Source organism: Tachypleus tridentatus, chromosome 4 (genome assembly GCF_004210375.1).
Source record: "Tachypleus tridentatus isolate NWPU-2018 chromosome 4, ASM421037v1, whole genome shotgun sequence".
Classification (NCBI taxonomy): Eukaryota; Metazoa; Arthropoda; class Merostomata; order Xiphosura; family Limulidae; genus Tachypleus; species Tachypleus tridentatus.
In genome coordinates this window covers 97,880,834-97,902,425 of record NC_134828.1, presented here as the reverse complement: position 1 = coordinate 97,902,425, position 21,592 = coordinate 97,880,834, and the positions used below count along the sequence as shown (strand labels likewise).

At 32.1% G+C, this 21,592-nt stretch overlaps 1 protein-coding gene across 1 annotated transcript; it reads right to left on the bottom strand.

Annotated features, from left to right (window-relative positions):
• Positions 1-20,061, bottom strand: LOC143249739 (myocyte-specific enhancer factor 2-like). Its single transcript, XM_076500072.1, has 9 exons — positions 19,923-20,061; positions 8,500-8,780; positions 7,605-7,808; positions 7,006-7,170; positions 6,398-6,548; positions 4,658-4,878; positions 3,679-3,781; positions 3,267-3,381; positions 1-2,733 (listed from the first exon to the last, which is right to left on the bottom strand). The coding sequence occupies exons 2-9, from the start codon at positions 8,551-8,553 to the stop codon at positions 2,472-2,474; spliced, it is 1,275 nt and encodes a 424-aa protein (XP_076356187.1). The 5' UTR covers positions 8,554-8,780; positions 19,923-20,061; the 3' UTR covers positions 1-2,471.
• Positions 20,062-21,592: the final 1,531 nt, after the last annotated feature.

Here is a 21,592-nt window from a genome sequence, read left to right as displayed (position 1 = left end):
TTTTATTATATTTGTTAGAAAACACGTCAAAAACCAACATAGAATAAACAGAGATGAGAAAGAGTAAAAGAAAACAATATTTGATATATGTACATCAGTTTTAAACAACAACGTAATCACATATACTACATTTCGCTTGCAAATAATTCCAAGCACGAAGAAATAAGTGAACAATGAGTACTGAAAACTTGCAGCTCTGATTTTTATAAACCAAACCACTATATTAAAAATACTGCATCATATCAGGTGTTTACCCTCCTAATCCATCACTTATTTTTTTTACCGATTTGAAAGATATTTGTACATGAAATTACAAATGATATAATTTTAACTGTTGAACAAAAGATACATTCCGGCATTGTGTACATTTTAATAAGTAGCGGTAAAAATATAAACAAACTTGAAATTTTCGGTGACGAAACTTAAAGATTATTTGAAATCGTTTCCTCTAAAATAAATCGTAAAACTTAAGGTGACGTAGCCATATTGATTATTAAAATTACATGTCCTTACATTTATTTCATGGTATTATCCGAAACCTTCTCAGTTTTATATATATATAACATTGAATTTCTTCCACAAATCTTTATATTGTGCCATATTCATATGCATTTTTGTTGTAAGAATTTTTTTATAGTTTAACCCTAACAGTAATAAACAACAAAACAAGAGCTTTAATATGTTGTTTAAAAACTTACAATTTTAAACATTTACAGTAAAACACTTGAATATTGTGTACTATGTTTTAAAGTGCAAGGCAGACCTCGTCCTGCTAGAAATATTTCATATTATATTAACGATATTTGTGTTTTCGTAAAAATCAAATTGCGCAAAAGCGAAGAGCGAGTAACTCTGAGGTTGCACAACAAATACAATTTTAACATTCAGAAAGCAAATGGAATAAAATCAAACATTGAAATAAGTACAAACAACAACCTCAATGTGCACTCCAAACCTTTAAAAATAAATAATTAATTAATTTCTTAAACTTTCTAACTATTAGAAATACATTTTTGTTACTACGTCTCCATTTTATTTATAGTTATTGTTTACACACGCTGTATTGTTAATAGTTAGTGCAAATGCCTCATTCATTATCACTATCATATGAAACCGAAATGATATACTTCTATGTGTATTTTCTTATAGCAAAGCCACATTAGGATATCTGCTGAGTCCACCAAATACATTTCTGTTGTTACGTATCCATTTTATTTATAGGTATTGTATACACATGCAGTATTTTTAATACTTCACTATCACCATCACAGAAACCGAAATATACGATTCATTAATGCATCTCTACTTTTACCTAAGATATTTTAATTATTTTATGAAAATCTTAAGTTTCTATTTCTTGCAACCATTGAACTTTTAAACAAGATGCTTTTATTAGTACTTTTTTTTTTCTTAGCCGGAAAATTTATTTATGCAATCAAGGAAAACCTATCAGTTACGTACGTATATTTTTAAACATTGAGTATTATCCGGTATCTAACTGACAAATGTTTAACAAAACATAAACTGATTAGTAAAACCACTGGAGGTTTATCACACATGTGCGACATGAATATGTACAGGTGTAGGTGTGCTCGTAACACTCAACAGTTATTACAGTGAAGTAAAAACAGCATGTGTGAAGCATGCTCACAACTCTCTGAACAATTACCAGCATGAAGTAATAAAACGTGTATTATAATGTTCTTAAATTACAATGGACACTTCAAATAACTTATTAAGTTTAGTTGCTATTAAATTTACACGTTGCACGTGAATTTCATAACTAGAATACTGTGATAAACTTCATAACTATTTTTGAGCTAAACAGTGAATTTACGTTAATCACATGTGCTTGACGATTATAAGTTTCAACTCGTTTGAAAAAAATTAAATAAACAGCTGTTGATTGAAACTTGTTTTATGGACACTCATTTTAAGACTTTGCTATTCTCCCCAAGTGTCCCACGTTATTGTTTGACTGAATTAGAATAGAAAAAGAAATTAATATAAAGATTTTTAGTGCAAATGTTGGAGATTCAAAAAATGCCTCTTCTCTCAAGTATATAGACCTTCATCGCAGTTATTAAATGTCTTCATCTTCAGTTCCATTTTTTCATATGATGAATAATTATATGGAGAGACTGATATAAAAAAGGCCGATTGACTCACGTAGAGCCATCTGAAAAACATCTTTTAATAAATGAGTAGTTTTATGTTATCGTTTCTTTCTTCTCACAGTTATGATTATTTTATACACAGACCGTTTAATACACAATCCAGTTTTCTTTTCTTTTCTGTGACATACGTCACGAAAAACCGTAGTCAATATTTGGAGAAAGACGTTTTAGTATGTCATTTGCTGACTGAGATCATTCTTTAAACTAAACATATCTCGTTATGACACGACTAAAGGATCACAGTTTTTCTGTTGAAGAAGTAGTAATATAGAATTGATCCCTTGACCTTTTGAACTACATAGCCCACACGTCAAGTGAAAGACGTGGTCTTTTGATTGACATAATTTCAAACTGTCCACATCCAAATGCTGATGAACAAGAGGAAATACTGAACTGATCACCTGACAAACGTTGATCTAGCATTAAAGAAGACGTGACGTCATGAGGAGGTGAAACAGGTTCGTTTTTAATCCTTACATCACGTGGCGAGTTAGATGGAGTTGGAGATGTATTATTGACTGAAACATGATGTGGTCCATTATTTAATGCATGAGAACTGAAAAAAAAAAGTAATAGAAGAATTTGAGTATAACAAGCTAAGAACTAATGATAAAAACAGCAACTCCGAAATCAATGATATCAATATTTCTTTCAGGAATTGTAAAACGTATATTCGATATAGGAGATTCTGTATTTCTACCAACTGATCATAAGACAAAAAAGTGAAATGTTAGCTGTATATTTCCATCTTAATTCACTTTCTCGTATACAAAACGTGTATATTGTTTAAACCTTTCTTTTGCAACAAAAATATTTATATTAACCTTCAACAAATATTATAATTTTCACTAATGTGCAACCGCAAATAATTATGAGCAAATTAATGAAAGAAATTCGCACTTCGATTATATAAACCTTATTTTTATCGAGTAGTGTAATCCATTATTAGCCTATGTGCTAAATAAAGAAGTGATATTAATTTTTGAAAATAAGAAACAGTATAAACGTATAAAATAGGAACTTCATTAGGAATTGTTAATCTAAATTCAACAGGGAATAAATTGTAGTTAACACAGGTGTTTAACTCACCTTTTGGTGGCACTAAGAGGAGATAATAGTCTCTGATCTCCTAGCGACCAGCTGTTAAGTGGACTTGGTGAATGGTAACTTTGGAGATTCAACTCGGAATTAAGCTGGAAATTATCTGCATGGATAATAGACACGAATTATTCAGTGTTTTCATTTATTACACTGCTTGCTAATAAATCGGAAAATCTATGCTTTAAAAAAAAAACCTAAATGAACGTATACTCTGAAATGTAACACACTCATTATTTGATATTGTTGTGTTTATATACTAAAAGTTTTAAACATAACTGAAGTTAACTCTGAATAGAAGTAAAATTACGCTATATATCCTGCATTTAGATTTTTAAATTGTGTATTTCCACTCAGCTAATAAATAAAATGTAAAATAGTTGTTTAAAACATAAATACAAACCTGAATGAAACGAAGAAGGACTGTTGGAAGGATAGTTGCCAACTTCACACATTTGTGACGTCATTTGTAAAGAAGTAATAGGCGAATTGATCACGTTTTGAGGCTACAAACACAAAGTAAAAAAATAATTGGAATATCAGTAGTATATGCATATAAGTTGAAAGCAATAAAGATATTTTTAAGGAAAACGTGTCACATACTCAGTGAGGCAGAAAGCTATGAGGCAAAAGTAAAATACATAGAAATATTTCAGAATAGGATATATTTTAAAAACTCTAAACACACTAAACTATAGATTTTGTTCTATCATTTAAATTAATTTCTATGACTCAGTTAATTATATTATAGAAACACCAGTGATTTTAAGAGAAAAATTATCTAATAGTAAGAAGCTAAGAACACTTTATATTAACAATGACTCTCCTTTTAAAAATGGACATAGATGTGAGCATTTCTGTTTTTTAACTGGGCATCCTGAAGAATGGTCTGTATATTCATTGTTAAACAGCAAGCTATACAATAAGTAATCTATGTTATGCCCACAACTGGTATCAAAGCTTTATTCTTAGTTATAAGCCTTTAGACTTACCACTGACTAACTGGGAATCATGAATAGTGGATACCCAATCACTGTATAAGTTTCGTTTGTTTAAACTTAATAGTTATTTATGTTATTTTCGTCTCACCATTGATGCTGGTTACAAAATATTCCTAATGACGTATAGTTACAATGATAAAGAATGCCAGTACGACATTTAATAATAATAATAATAACAAAGGACAAAATGTAGCTAAATATACACTTAAAATGATTAAACTATCGTAATGCTGCTTGATCATATTCGTATAGATGTTCAGTGACAAATCAAAAATATTTTTATCAGATTTTCATTTTTTGGCATGTAAAATTTATAAAATTCTATCACTAATTATGCTGTTAAGAGGTGTAAGTTTTGCTAATATAGTTTCATTGACTTACCATTGTGTTACCAACTTGGCCACTTGCATTGGAAACCATAAACTGGCCATTTGATTGGTTCTCATTTTGAGTATGAGAGAATTGTTGCCTACAATAAGCCCTTTGATGTTTGCTACTGAATTCATGAGGTGAACTGTTTCTCATGGCCATACTCATATCATGAGAAGGATGATGATATTCTTGCGGAGTTAACCGAGGATCTTCTAAAATATTATCTGCAGGTACAAATGATAATAATAAAAAAAATTGCAAAGCATTTTGAAACAGGTTATGGTTAGTTTACTGTTTAATTAAGCCTATGATTTTGTTGAACAGCTAATAAATATATAAGATGTAACTAAGTAAACAGCAGTTCAGTAAGTTATATTAAAATGATTATGAAGTTTCTTCATGTTGCCTTGTCAGGTCAATGATTCTAGCATAAGTCTATCAGGTCCAAAGTACACTACTGCATCCTTCACACTTTTCACAATCCATCCAGTGTACAAAAATAATGGTTCCCAGTGCCATTTCCACATTGTGATTGTAGAGAAATCCATAGGCGCTGCTTCCGTCGACTTGACTTGAATATATTTTTTATGGAATAGATTGACTATCTGTTTCGTTTTCTAGTAACTTGAGGTTGAATTAGAGGTATGTATAAAGATCTTATCTTAATGAACCCAAACTCCATTGGTGTCTTTTCTAGATATAGATTCTTCCTGATTACCTGTTAACTGTTGTTTTGACAGACAGTTGGTTTTGCTACTGAACTCATGGGTTTTCACTTATTGCAAGAGGCCGTACTTCTTTTACCACTGTAATGGTATTACTTGTAACAGAACTTTTTCTGATTGATCCCGTACCAAAAGTTGATCCATTTCATTCTGTTACCAATAAACATGAAGTGCAAGAGATATTCACGTCTTGAAAGTTCTATGTCCCCAATCTGAACATATCTTTATGATTTGAGTACGTGCATGTTTTTTGTAATGGGAATGAATGTTTATTCCTTTTCCAAAAATGATAAATTTTGTTGACATCACACTGCAGATGCAAACAATGTCAAAGTGTAATTTGAACACGTGCCGTTCCACAATGATATTATATCAACTGTGGTTTTCAAGTGGCTAGCTAATTAGCATGTTCAAAACAATTTTTATATAGCATACTCAATCTTTGTAGAACACAAATGTTTCTTTTCTAAATTTATATGATTTGTTTAGATTTCAGATCACACTTAATTGAAAATCTCTGCTTTCCCACTGCTATTACTAAGAAGTCACCAATAGGTAATATTTTGGCATAAGTCCTAATGGTGTCATAAATATTATTAATAAAAAAGTTAGGCTTTAAAATGTACCTATAATAATATAACTTTTCAAAATAAAATAAAAAGATTTACAGTAAAAACTTTTCGATGCTCAAAACCGTTTCAACTGCCAGTAAGGGGATTAATCTATGAAAAATCAGAGTTGTGACACACTTTACACGAGTTTGGTTTAATACGTTGGAAATAGCTGGAAATCATAAAAGAGAATGAAATATTAACATTATTTATTCCATAATATGTTCAGCATAAAAATATGTTAATTTTTGTCTAACTACCTGTATGAGTATTATGTGTCAGTCGATTCTTTTGTTTTTCAATATCCAAGGCAATTATCTAATTACTTAAAATAAATGGCTTATATTGTAATTTTTATGCACACATATATTCAGAAAACTACCACAAAATAACTTCACCTAATTTACCTGCAGGACTGAAGCTGGGACTATGTGTTGCTTGGGGTGACACTTGTGGTGACAGGTGCATAATTTGACAAGGGTTGTTTGTTTCATGTACAGGATGGCTGAAAGGAGCTGAAACCACATCTAGCTCTGCTATGGGATGCACATTTGTCTGCTGCAGCTAATAGAAACAATTGAACAATAATTGGTTAAAGTTGCAATAAATAATTTCTCCAAAACAAGTTTAGAATTTAAATTAAGAAAACCAAGAACCAAGTGTGCATCATTTTCACAATAGACTTTGCATTGATCTGGTACCACTTATAACTTCCAAAGGTGTAACTGTAAACTACGCACACGAACACATATCTTTATATATGATATATATGCTATGAAACTTAATTCAAATTCATTATTTATGTCATTGAAATAACCAAAAATATATTTCACTCCATTAATACACATATGTATTTGGTTACAGAGACGGAAAGTTGAATGTTAAAAAAATACTTTTTGATTTACTCTGAATCCAAGAAGTAGTTTAAATAAATATCATTGCCTTTACTCTTTGCTTTTAAATAGTGTGTTTCACACGAATAAAAAACAATACGTAATTAAAATACACAAAGTTTCCCTACTCTGTTTGTTTGTGCATTTGGACTTTGGGATATTACTGGATTTAAATCTTCCTTTAATTGATCATATCTGGTATCTTTTAGCAGGGGAAAAGAAGTTTCATCAAAATCAATGTCAGGGCTACTGCATTCGTTGTTTGCATTTTTGTGTTCTTTTCTGAAGATTGCCTATAATTAAAATATTCTTGTTAATAATAATGAATCTTCAAATCACAAACAAAAGGAATAAAAAACATTTCATTGTGCTTTTATATATATACAATGTCAATAAATATATATATGCAATGTCAATATGGTCCGGCATGGCCAGGTGGGTTAAGGCGTTCGAATTGTAATCTGAGGGTCGCAGGTTCGAATCCCCGTCGCACCAAACATGCTCGCCCTTTCAGCCGTGGGGACGTTATAATGTTTCGGTCAATCCCACTATTCGTTGGTAAAAGAGTAGCCCAAGAGTTGGCGGTGGGTGGTGATGACTAGCTGCCTTCCCTCTAGTCTTACACTGCTAAATGAGGGACGGCCTCGTGTAGCTTTGCGCGAAATTCAAATAACAAATAAGCAATGTCAATATATATTAAAATCTCTCATTTATTTTCTGTACTTACCGCTGCTATATCATTATTTGTCCTGCTTTCATGTGGTTCACTATATTCAGTGTATTTCAGCAATACCTTATCCATATCTGTGCTAGCATACTGGAACAGTTTGTTGGTATTATTAAAGATTATCAGTGCAATCTCACAGTTACAAAGGACGCTCAACTCGTATGCCTTCTTCATCAGCCCGAACTTTCGTTTAGTAAACGTCACCTGTTCAGAATGAAAAACAAAACAAAACATGTAAGTACTGTTTGTACGCAAACGGTTGTTGAAAACGATAAAAAATTAATGGACTAAATACAGATTGGACAGTGATAAATAAATCTATGTGGTGAGTAAACTGTTGTTGAAGTCATAACAGTCATTTAGTAGGTTGTATCATGATTTCAGCTTTGCAAAATGAGCCAAAATAGCATTACAAATGTATAAAAATATAAATTTAAAATACTGTTTGTAAAGAATTGCATACAAATAGGTTATTCTGTGAGTTGGTTTTGATGACAATTTAGTTTCAAAAAAAAGTTTATTCTGTCAGAAGTTTAAAATGATATATTTTGAGTGATGCAATATTTTAATTAAAAATTCCAAAGTTTAAAATAAAATATTTATTGTTCTCACTGTTATTAAATAATACATTGATTATAAGATTCTTTTGAATATTAGTTTAATTTACTGACTATTACTGCAAGATTGGCTTTCAACATCATTCTAGTTATTTAATACTGCCATCACATTTTCGTACTGCTGTACAGGAAACTACTAAAACTAAATTTAGAAAGTCTGTGTGATGTATAAATTACTCTCATAAAAACGTATTCTGCTGTCTAGTAAAACCAATTAATTTAATAAAAAATGTCATGCTTTATTTTAAAAATGTCGCACTAAACATTATTGTGTTTACCTGTCTGTTGCGGTCGTCGGTAATCTTTGAAATGCGTATTTTTTTTCGACCCATTTTAAATTTTCTTCGTTTTCAAATCACTTGGTGTTATAGAACTAGATGACGCTTTTTTCTTACGGAGTGGAAGACGTCACTTAGAATTATCCGACGATTTTTGCTGTTCTCTTGGTAGATCAAATAGTCGAGTATATATATATATATATATAATAAATTGGATTCTCAAGTCAATAGTTGACACTGTGAAGTATACTGTGTACCACTTTCCAAATATCCTAAAAATTCTGAAAAATACAACAAATGGCAATAAACACCTTAAATTAAGACCCGTGGTTAGAAAATATTCAAAACTCTTTAATTTTTTGTGCCTCAGTTAAAGGCGTTCTTATATTGTAAGATATCATTTATTGAATTGTTTATTAATTTTTAAAATAAATATGCAATACTGATATATTACTATCACTAACTCTTTTCACACACAAACAGTATAATTTATCAATATCAAATGCATATGTTTATAACCTGAATTTCGGGACAAACTACAGACGTTCTCAAACACATAAATCGAGCATGCGCGGATCAAAAGTGCAAGCGGAAAATATTGCTAAACTATATACATACAAATAATGTCTATTATCTCAGAACAATAATGTGTAGTAAACTTAATTCAAAATTATACTATGTAGAATATGTAACAGTCGTCTACTGAAACATGGTAATTTGACGAATTCATCATATGTAATGTTTAACAAGTATAAAATTTTAAAGATTCCCAATAGTAAAGGATGTGGTGATGTCTCAGCGCAGTTCTCTACACACGTAATTAAAAGAAGATGAAAAAAGTTTGTTTAATATTTAATACTTAAATTACAGAATAATTTATATTTCACAAACGTTTATAGGCATAGAGCTAAAGGAACAAGTTGTAAGACTAAATACCTTACTATCAGGGTTCTGAATTATTTAATATATGTTGGATAAGGAAAGGGAAATACTGGAAAATTGAAAAAAACATTCAAGTATTGATTTCCATTCATTTTAATACTAAATTTTCAACTTATCTGTCGTAATGTATTTGAACGTAATATAAAACTCATATAATTTGTAGATATTGATAATGAAAGGTTCTATCATCAAAATTACGTACAGTCACGTAAAACTATGTTGTTTTTTACTGCGGAAATGATATATAAACTTTTCTTGGAAAAATCACTCTCAATTTATTTTAAGAATTTATTTTACAGAATAGCAGAACTTAATTCTGGCCCATTGATTCTCCATTTGATCAAATTTACCATCGAAACGAAAGCCATCAGTTTTACTAGGAAACGAACGCTTCAGTAAACACCTGTTACATATTCTACATAGTACAGGGTGGCCCGTAAGTCCCTACCCATCCATATGTTGTGTCTAAACAACGTTATAATAGTAATGTTGAGCTGAAGACAGCTGTTACCGCGGCATTTGGAACAATAACCCCTGTTATGTTGAGGAAAATGTCTCACAGAACATGGCGTCGCATAATATTATACAGCGAGAATGAAGGACAGCACACAGATACACTGGATACATAGGATATATGGATGGGTAGGGAATTACGGGCCACCCTGTATAATTTGGAATTAGATTTACTATATATAAAATAATTCCTGAATGGTTTGACACCATAAAACTGTAATAAAGGGCTTTGAAACGTGGTAATTAGAACCAGTTAGCTTGCATAGTGAAACATTTAGTCAAGATCTATTCGGTAGTAACAATAATATATATATACACACACACACACACATATATATATATATATATATATATATATATATATATATAAATTAGACAAAACTGCAAAGGTGAAGAATCAAGCTAAAAAGACTTGTTTCCTAAAAAAACAACTTTACAAAATTCCTTGTCACTTTCTAAACAAGATAAAAGTTATCTGTGAGTATCTGAGATAACAAGAAACAATTAGTACAGTGAAAGCTATTATAAGTTCCCTAATAGTAAGCCACTGCTCAGTTGGATTTATTACACCAATTACACTAAACTACCGGCATAATTCTGGATCTGTAAATTAGTTTCTAACCATCAAATAAGCGAGTTGTTTTTATATTGTTCACTCTTTGTAAAATTATGTCTTTCAATATAGTGCATCGCTAACTATACTTTTAAGTAACAATGAATGAGTACATCGGTGGACTCAGCAGATAGCCCGATGTGACTTTGCTATAAGGAAACACACACACATAAATGAGTGACTTTTTCTTGAAGATATGATTTCTTGTTTTTAGTTCATGCATGTTATAGATACAATAGTAAGCGGTGTTCTGTAGATGAAACGTGTATTTCTATAATAGATATTTGAATGCTAAATATGGAAGTAAATCCTATTTTTGTAACTATTTGTTATTATGTTAAAAAGTTTCAAAGTAACGAGACAGAAATCAACATTTCAGGGAAAATGAGCTTTGGCGATATGCTTTCTTCTATGTTACAATTTTTTGTGTGTAAATCTACATACATATCAAGTTGGAAAAAAATATTAATGTAAGTCAAACTGGATGTATGAGGTAAACTTTAGTTAAAAGAGATCAGTTAGTGATTAGCAGCACCTATTTCTAAGGATTGTTTATTTGTTAAATGTCGCCCCGAGGTATTGGAAGGCTATCTGCTCTAGCCGTCCCTAATTTTGAAGTGATAGATTAGAGGGAAAGCAGCTAGTCCATTATAACGCCCCTACGGCTAAATAAAAAAAGAAAAAGGAAGAGCATTTTTGGTAACGGGATTCGAATCTACGGCTCATATAGCCGAGTGCCCTAACCACCAGCCCATATCAGGCCCATTCTTAAACCTTCTCATACCACAACTTGAAAGAGCTCTTTAAAAAACTCGTGAAGACATTACCATTCATTATTATTCACACCTTAAATATAGATCACAGTTCTTTTATCAACTCTGTAACAGGCGTAGCAGCTCTTTTACCTTCATAAGATAAGGAAATATGCTTAAATTAATTGTCCAAATGTTCCTTTGAACCAGTTCAAATTACGGCTTTGGAGTTAAATATTTTTATTCTAATTAACGTCTACTTCAGGATTCATAAGGTATCAAAGTATAAGTTTCACATATAACATTGATATACGTATATGTTATTTCCTTATTGTATCTCACTACCTCTTTGGTATCACTAGTACTTCTACAGAATATATTATAATGCACAATAAGATTATTTATTGCAATTATTTTAAGGTTTTCTAATTGCCTCTTTCAATTAGGCAAATTCTTAGCATAAGAATGATTTAAATCTTTCGAGAATAGAATTTTTATGTATCGCTTCAGAACAAAAAAAAAGTTATAGTTTATTAATGAACTATCGAATAGTTTGCGAGCTGATATAATCGTTTTACTTATTAAAGAGTGGGACTTGTTGCTGCACGATATGATATAATAGCGAAAATACTTGTACATAGGAAAACTTAAGTCATTCATGATCATAATCTATTTTACACATTGCGACCAGTCTTGATACTTCTTCTAACATGTTAGCAGACAACCTAGATTGGCTGTCGAGATAAATCAAAACCCTGATGTAAATAATTAATGTAGGAACAGAGACCACGAACCTGTTAATTAGTTGCAAAATTATAGCTGCTGGCAAGTTCAACATCTCTAATCATCGTCCATGTTATCCATTGCTTTAGCCACGAAACTCAATTAACAGTAAATTACCAAAAAATGCATGTAAATAACTAAACCATCCATCAGTTCCAGCACGTACTATTCTACAGAAATGTTTAAGGACCTTAGACGATGAAGACTTGTGAAAAATAATTCTCTAAAACATATCTAACATTTCTGTGTTGTTGTTAATCTTTTAACAATCTATAATTAGATATGTTTCCCGAAGAATGTTATTCTTATTTGGTTAATAAATAGCTACTTATGGAATACTAGAAATTTCTAGAACGATCTTTATCAGTGTTTCCCAACCTTTCTGCGCAGCGCTCTCTTCTAGTTCCTTTATCTTCATCAGGACTCGGTCTATGTTTTGGACCAGGGAGGGTCAGGTTTAGCGTAAACGTAGCACCCTTGATTAATACAAGTACCGAAAGTGACGCCAAAAGAGATATGTTTACTGAATGGACGAGAAGCAATGGGATGGACGTTACTTGACGCAAACATATCACATAATTATCTCTGCTTAAACGTATTGAAAAAAAATATCTAAATTTATTATGGTTTAACTTTATAACTTTGAAATTCTCAAAATTTTTCTGTTTGCCCCTCACTCCCACTCAAACTTCACTGCTTCCTTGAATTTTACAAATACCCACTAGGGGGCAGTTCGCCCAGCTTCTGAAAGACGGATCTACACAGTTCAGCTTAAAATGCGAGATGAGGTGCTTCTCGTTTAGATTTCCAACGAACAATTGGATTTATCTTCTCAAGTGATAGCAGATCTCCATTCTGGGTGTAAACCTTATATCTCCTTCCCCATGTATCCTAAGATTTATGATTGAAATAATAAAACAGGTCCGGTGAACGTTTTCCAAAAGTAACAATATTACAAAAGATCCCCGTGTATAAAAACCTTTAGATGTTGATATAGGACCAAAACAGGAGTTTCTATAATCCAATGTAGCAGTAATATAGTTTTGAAATGATTCCTATAACCTTTACTGTCCTGCTTTACTTTGACAGAGAATTGTCTATATATAACCATCTTCTGAACCCAGACGTCTGGTGTAGTTTCTTTATCATATCTGTACTGTTCAGACTATTACACCAAATTTATTATTAAGTTTGCTTAACAAAAAACAGACTTCTGCCAAAATTTATTTGAGTATTTATTTCCTCATTGTTGAGATCAGATTGTTTTCGAGCTGATCGACATTTTATGATCAATATTTTAAGAAAAAAGCCCTTTAATAATGAAAAAACCTCACATTAAAATCGAATCTATCTTTCAATCCAGTTTGTCTGAAAAAGAAAGGTCCACCTTTCGGAAGTGCTTGGGTTATTTATAAGGTTTTTATTTAATTTCTATCAAGACTTATTGAACCTACGTGTTCTTCTAACATCACCTATCTATCAACTCTGTAATACAGGCGATCTCAGTATCACCTTTGAAAATGTGTTATAACTTATTATAGCTACTGAATCACATAGAATATACCTCTGGGAAAGATAAAATCCCTTGACGTTATAGAACCTCAGAAACGTATCGCTTTACCAACCTATGTCATTTAAAATTTAAGCAGTAATGACGTCTGCAGTCCTTACATTAGCTTCACGTGCATTACACTCTGTTGCAAGGCGATACTGATTAAAATATTGATTTACATGCAGTTGACGTCAGTTGGTGACGCATCTCTTTGATATTTATTTAGAGCAACACTTGGATAAATATATACATATATACCATTGTCTCTTTTCGTTATAAGCTAATAGTTTCAGTCATCCAAGCGCAGAAAAGTAAAAACGCCCCTCCCAGTACTATATTTAGCTCCCTTATGCTGTAAAAGTAAAAATATGAGCTATTGCTTTAATGTTTGGTGTCCGTTAACAGACACCATTACTAATCTCTAGCTGAATATGCTTCAATGTTCTTTGAATCATCATCTTCAAATAACGTCATAATAAATTAGATATGAAATTACCATTTCTTATCATTTTAAATAGGATAGTCTTACATTCAAGAAATTTTGAATATATAATAACTTAAGCTAAACTATTATTAGTGAAAATAAAATGCAAAACCCTACCACAAAGAGGTTAAAGGTTATGGTAACACCTTAACAATGGATAAAACCATTATAGTGGAAATAACTTAAACACATTTTACTTGAAAACGTGCTTCAGACTGTTGAAGCAGAAAAGTAATTTTAAGCAAACTTAGCAATATATAATTGCTAAGTGATATTGCTAATTGCTATAAAATGACACAACATGATAGTGAAAGGAACTACAGTTATGCGCACGTAGAGAACTGGAATAGTGGAAATTTGAGTGGCTTGTCTGTTTATGTGAACTAAATTCTATACTATTAAAATATTTGAAATTGAGCATAAATAGTCTTAAATCAATCTCTGGATACAGGTGTAAGGCTAAGAACACTTCAATAATAATTTTGGAATTATCATAAAGATTAGCTGTTTTCAATTGACTTTCGTTTGGTACTTTATAACATAATGTGAAAAATTAGCTGAATACATTTCAAAGAATCAGAATTGACGATTGTAGTTACATAAAAGGTTAATATGCGTGTGAATGCATACTGATGTTTACATATGTGTGTGAATGAATATTATAGCTCTCTGGTGTGTGAATGTGACGTTTGTAACGTTTTGTAACACGCGTATGACGAACCATGGATTATTTATTCGTTGTTTTTTTTACCTTGCTTCATCCAGTCTGTTTCAGTACAAGACTTCCTTTTACATTTCATGAGTAAATTTATTCGATTAGAAACTCTTACAAATAATTATAACTTGCTATATTTGTGTTAAACTGATGTGCACCGAGTTACGATTAATTTCGTAATTTGTGAGTGCAAACAACATCAAAGTTTTTCGTCTTTTTAAATCGATTCCAAAAATTGCATTTAATTCGAAATTATCGCTAAACTTAAAGTTACAAACACAAATTTTGGTTGTGTTTTTCTTATGTCTTCCATATAGATTCAATTACATTCGTGGGAAATATAGTATCAAAGAGGCCAAATGTGGTGACGTAAGATTTCATTATAATGTCGTACTTCTTAAATGCGTCTTGTTGGCGTTGTTTTGAATTAAACATAAAACTACACAATGAGTTATGTGTACTCTGCCCACAACGGGTATCGAAACCCAGTTTGGAGCATTATAAGTCTGCAGACATGCCGCTGTGCCACTGGGGGGCAAACGCGTCTCAAGTGGCACCGAGAACTGAAAAAGAAAAGTATTTTAATAACTATAAATGCACAATGTGATGAAGTTAAAAGAGAAAATTTCACAAATATTCATCAAAATCAACAAACGCAAAACTCATTGTTAATTAAACCACAAACTATACCATTAATTATATGTGGTCTGCCCACCACAGATATCGAAACCGGATTGTTACGTTGTAGGCCTGCAGACTTACCGCCAAGCTACTGGTTAAATGAGATGCAAAAAGGAAATAATTTTAATTAATCTCACAAAACTGCAATTCATAAGATACGAGAATGTGTTTGTTTATCATTCTTCAGTCAATACTTACCACATGCTAAATGTTTGTTTTAGCACATTTAGGAAGTTTAAAAGAAAACAAATAATCATGTTTAATAAATAAAAATAAAAGGTTGTTTGAAAACACAAGTACTCGCGAGTGATTAGCTGATTTTATACAAACGAAATGAAATAACATCTGAGACGTTAAGCTTAAAAATCAGAAATTACTTAGAAAAATTCAGATTAATTGGGGTTTTTAACCCCAAGTGGGAATAAATACAGCACTGTTAAAACTTGGGATATCTGTGCATGGTATTGGCCAAATAGATGTATGTAGCTTGTTAGGCAAGCCGAGCGAAGAGTAATATATCCAACCAACATCTAGGACAACAGCCACAAGGTCACGCGTTTTAATTAGGCCACCATTCCATTCGCTAATATATATATGTATACATTGTTTGCTAGATCAGTGCTTCACAACCTTTTTAGCCAAAGGCACATTAACTTTAATATAAATGTTGTGTGGGATGCCCCCCAGCACCCTGTGAAAACATAGCTCAGCACACCACTCTCATTATGACGTGAGGTACAAAGTCATTAGAGCATAACGTCTCATGCCTACACACTGATACAGCAACAAAACAAAATACATTTTGTTATTGATGACGAGAAATTCACTTGAAGTAAATATATATTTCAGAATGTCTGGTATGGGTATTATCTCTTTTACTGCCTAGTTAAACAGGAGATCGCGAGTTCGATTCTCGCCTGTGAATTTAAAGTTTATAACAGTAGAATACATTTTGCTTCCATCCTCAAGTAGTATATATGTATATTTATATATAGCGATACATTTCATTTATTAATTTATTTACTTTTCGCACGTGTGACACACAAGTTGAGAAACAATATGTTACATCATACTTATTTTTTTAATATTGATAAAATACTTAGTTCATAAACATAGAAAACTGATGTTGAATGTCATAAATCTTGAAGGTCTTATATCATACACGGGCCCGGGATGGCCAAGCGTGTTAAGGCGTTCGACTCGTAATGCGAGGGTCGCGGGTTCGAATCCCGGTAGCACCAAACATGCTCGCCCTCCCAGCCGTGGGGGCGTTATAATGTTACGGTCAATCCCACTATTCGTTGGTAAAAGAGTTGGCGGTGGGTGGTGATGACTAACTGCCTTCCCTCTAGTCTTACACTGCTAAATTAGGGACGACTAGCGCAGATAGTCCTCGAGTAGCTTTGCGCGAAATTCAAAAGAAACAAACAATATAATACGTGTTGCACTCAGTATCTGGGAAACAGTAGCACTTTCCACGTTTCTCCTCAAGTTTTGTTCATGATGTCAATTAATGAAACTGCAACAATCTTTAAGTAAAAAAAAAAAGTTTACATTTATGTTACGAATATAACCCAGAGAAGGAAGTGAATAAAAACCCAAGCTTCTCACTTAAATGGCTTCCCTGCTGCACATAAAGCTGAAAACGGGGTTTCGATACTCGTGCTGAGCATAGCAAAGATATCACATTTTGTAACTTTGTGCTCAAGAAGAAAAAAGAAACAAACATAGAAACTGGTTTCAGGTTAATTATTTCTAAACCCACGTGTTTAACCTAGAACTGAAAAACAAAATCAGTTGTGATTACAAAAAGAATACATTGGGTTATTTTTGTCACATCAACGTTTAAATGGTTTGCTCCTTTTATTACCAACCAAAAGTTCGATGAAAGTCAAAAGAAAAATACTAAAATAAAATTTCAGACTTTGAAAGACTCACTTTTAAAATTAGTAAAAATAATACTCTCTCGTCTTTAAAAGTAGTTTCATAAGTATTTTATACTGAGAAATGAGACTGCATTAGGCTTTCGTTGAGTAAAGCAAACATTTACCTTTATGTCACGAATATAGCACAAGGAACGAAACAGATAATAACTGATCTTTCCACTGTCTGGTTTCTCCGTACAGGCTAATGATTCCGAAGCCCACGTGTTTGACACAGAAATGAAAACCTCAGTTGCAGCGATGTAAAAAAAATGACCGGATTATTTTTGTCCCACTGATGTTTTAGTAATTGTTCTTTTATGACCAGCTAAAAGCTAGATAGGAGTCAAAGGAAAAACATTGCAGCTTAAACTTCAAACTTTTGAAATTAGCAACAAATGACCGTCTATCACCTTTACAAGCGATCTCATAAATATATAAACACATAAATAACCGAAGATGAAGTAACTGTATACCCCCAGATACTCTTCGTCCAAATAAAGGAAACCGGAATAAATAGTGCAGGCAACACTCATTTAAAATAGTTGCTTATTTATATTTAACTTAAACATTGCACGTGTACTGTCTAACCAAAGTGATATATTTATATATGGCTATTTATGATTATATTATTCATTGAATTATTTACGTAGCGTATTGTGAGCAATAAATTAGTTACTTAAAGAAATATGGTGAGGCATCAAATAACTATAGATTTTATGTCAAATAATTCAAGTATATTTTAACTATCCACTAATGACTGCGAATTCCAATTAGCCACAATGTGTATTTTTCCTTAAATCAAGAAATTCTTAAAAGTATAATAAGTTAAAATGCAATTTAGTTCATTTCTTCACCAGCTAGTTAAATATGTAGAATTTTTTAGCTGATTTTACACAAAGGTTATTGGCACGCATGCGTCTCTAATTTTGAACTAATAAACTGGAGGGATAAACAAGTAGTCAAAAGCACCAACCACAAACTCTTGGGCTATTCTAATCAAAGAGCGAATTTTGGTTGTCACTCTTATGACGCACTCGTGTGGAGTACGATTTTGTGGGAACTGGACGCGTACCATAAACCACTAGATTCACAGTTTGGACACATATCGTGAATGCTCGAACTTACAGTTTGGGCACACTTACTACAAGGCCACATACGACCCTTTTTCACAAATAAGTGTTTATACATATAACACAGATTTCACAATATTAAACATAATTTACTTGTTTTATACACAAATGTATTCAAAAAAACTTAGAAATTAGAAACTAACATTACATTTCTACAGTATATGTGTGTACTGCAATAGTTATTTGAGCACAGTTTATTTAGTTACAACTTTCCTTCTTTGACTCTCGTCTATTATAGTTTCATCTGAGTAGTTATATACAGCGTAGAAATTCAAAAACAAAACAAAACATCTAAACGATGAGGCTAGGAGAAGCTTCATACAATAAAATCTTTAAAAAGGCAGATTGCACCGTCAAAAACTCTTTGAATAAAAAAAAACAGCATTATAATCGATGTATTTTTATCTCTAATAATATAATTACAATTAGCTGTGCCGTGAGAATGTTATCTTAATACATGTTATAAATCTTCCATTATTTGAACAAGCACCCAGCTGATTTTTACATATCTGCGAGAAATTTATTCTACTGTTGGCTTAGCTTTCAACTTAATGTCTTATGACACTAAATGCGAGGTTCGATTCTCGCAATGGATACAGTTCATTGTACAGTTTGGATTTAACAAGCAGTAAATGAACATAAACCCCTAGAAAATCTTATTTGTCATTTTTGACCTCATAAGTTTTCCTAACAGTAAAGCCTCTTCAATGCCTGGACATGGTATTCTTATTTTAAAATATGTTGAAAATTTTCAGTATTTAGTTGAAGATATATCTGAGGAAAGCACATAACAGTTTCTCCAATCACATGGAAACAGTATATGACAGATACTAAAGAAAAAGTAATTTCAAAAATTGGTTTCCAGTTACACAGCCCTGTCAAATTTTTTGCTGTTATTGTTTTGTTAAACAGCATAAACGTAGCTATTTGTGCATTGTCCTCTGCGGGTATCGAAACCCAATTTTAGCGGTATAATATCTAAGAGGTACTGCTGAGCCATCAGGAACGAACTGTGGAAATCATAACATTATTCTAGAACGGAAATTAAAAAAATCTACATAATCGCGGTTAAACAGCTTACACGTGTATGCTAGCAGTTACAACAGGATCATGCAATTGTTTTAACTTACAGTTTATTAAATACAAATAAATCACGAAAAGTTTCGTTAAAGGAAATTAAAATAGATAAGATCCTAATATACACGAAAATGAAATACTGAGTGAGTAATTATACGTCCGCAATTAAACTGAAAAATATTTCTTACACGATATCACGAAGGCAAAAATCTCAAAAATAATCAAAAGAGAAAAATCACCAAAAATAGTGGCCTACCTCCACGCATCACGAAATTTAGTCAAGTCTGCCGACTCGCATACTAGTCATGTGTACCTCACGCAGACATGCGTTCTTCTTTTAAAACGTGGACGTCGGTATCACGATAACCAATAAGAACGAACTCACCTGTTATAGATCCTCTACTCAAGTGCACGTCATCCAGGTAACACCGCGGTACACCTCAGAATCGTATGAGACTGCCGGAACAGACGTCAGGTACCATGGTTACAGTAAAAGATGCGTACAACACGAGGCTTTACGTATACCCTGTAAAGCTATGACGTCAAACGTCACAGAATAATTCGAATTTATGTTTGTGAGACTTTATGCTTGATCTAACTTTGTCACTGCTGAACTGAATAATTTTTAATGTAATACTGCAATGTGTATATATGATAAGAAAATTAGATCATTGTTTTAAAAGTAAGTGAAAATACAGGTAAATTTATGATGTAAAAATTTAAATGGGTCTAAGTATAAAAATTAAATGATTTGTAGATGTTTTTGTTATTTGAAGTATCTCGATTTTTAAAATGTATCTGATTTCAATAATTAGTAATACTTTCCTTGATAACAACTTTATATACAAGTATCGATCTAGCCAGTTTGTAGAAATTGAAACTTGCTCGTAAAGAGTATTTTTTGGTACATTTTACACACGTTCCAACAGATGTATTTCAAACACAAGCATTTTCCAATTGATTAAAATAAACAAATTGATAACACACGCCTGGGATGGTTTTATTATCTTGGAAAGTTTACATATTCTATTGTAATTCTTGAACGCTGAATGCCTAAATGATATCCATTTTCCTCCACTGCGTACAGATTTTTCACCAAATGTCATATGTACTTTTACATGAGTCAATAACTTTCATTGAAATCGGGTCACACTTTATTATGCTTAAAATGTTGAGAGCCACTGCCTATGGATTTCTCAAGACCAATCGTGATGTGTGAGCCTTATCTATCATTCTATAACCCAAACACAATAATAACAACAACAAAAAATTGTTTATTGTGGTAAACGAAACAAGTTGATCTGAGTATGAGTTGTTTTTGTTTCTCTTCCCGATTTGTAAAAAAACAAAATCCTTACGTGAGAGAAATAAATGAGTATTATTTTTGAAATATGCGCAGTTGAATTTAGGTTGTTTGTTTGTTTTATGAATTTCGCACAAAGCTACTCGAGGGCTATCTGGGCTAGCCGTCCCTAATTTAGTAGTGTAAGACTAGAGGGAAGGCAGCTAGTCATCACCACCCACCACCAACTCTTGGGCTACTCTTTTACCAACGAATAGTGGGATTGACCGTCACGTAATAACGCCCCCACGGCTGAAAGGGCGAGCATGTTTGGCGCGACAGGGATGCGAACCCGCGACCTTCAGACTACTAGCCGCACGCCTTAACACGCTTGGCCATGCGGGGCCTGAATTGTAGAAAATATGTTATTAAAAACAAAAAACAAAACAACATTTATAAAATTTAAATTCGCAGATCTGTTTAATTTCTTTGAATAGTCATATCGTTTATGTGGTATCAAGAAAAGCTCAAATGACATGTCAAAAATGTTTTTGTTTTGTTTTTTTCTAGTTGGTTCTACCCAACAAGACAACCATCATTTTTTGCCTTTGGTTTTCTTGCACATCACTGTATATGTTATAAAA

Bases quoted from the DNA above. Each gene is read 5' to 3' on its own strand.
- LOC143249739 (XM_076500072.1), bottom strand. From the start codon at position 8,553: ATGGGTCGAAAAAAAATACGCATTTCAAAGATTACCGACGACCGCAAC. The intron at 7,171-7,604 runs GTAAGTACAGAA...TTTTAATTATAG, and splicing joins CAAATAATGATATAGCAGCG to GCAATCTTCAGAAAAGAACA. The intron at 3,382-3,678 runs GTTTGTATTTAT...TTATCCATGCAG, and splicing joins TCCTTCTTCGTTTCATTCAG to ATAATTTCCAGCTTAATTCC.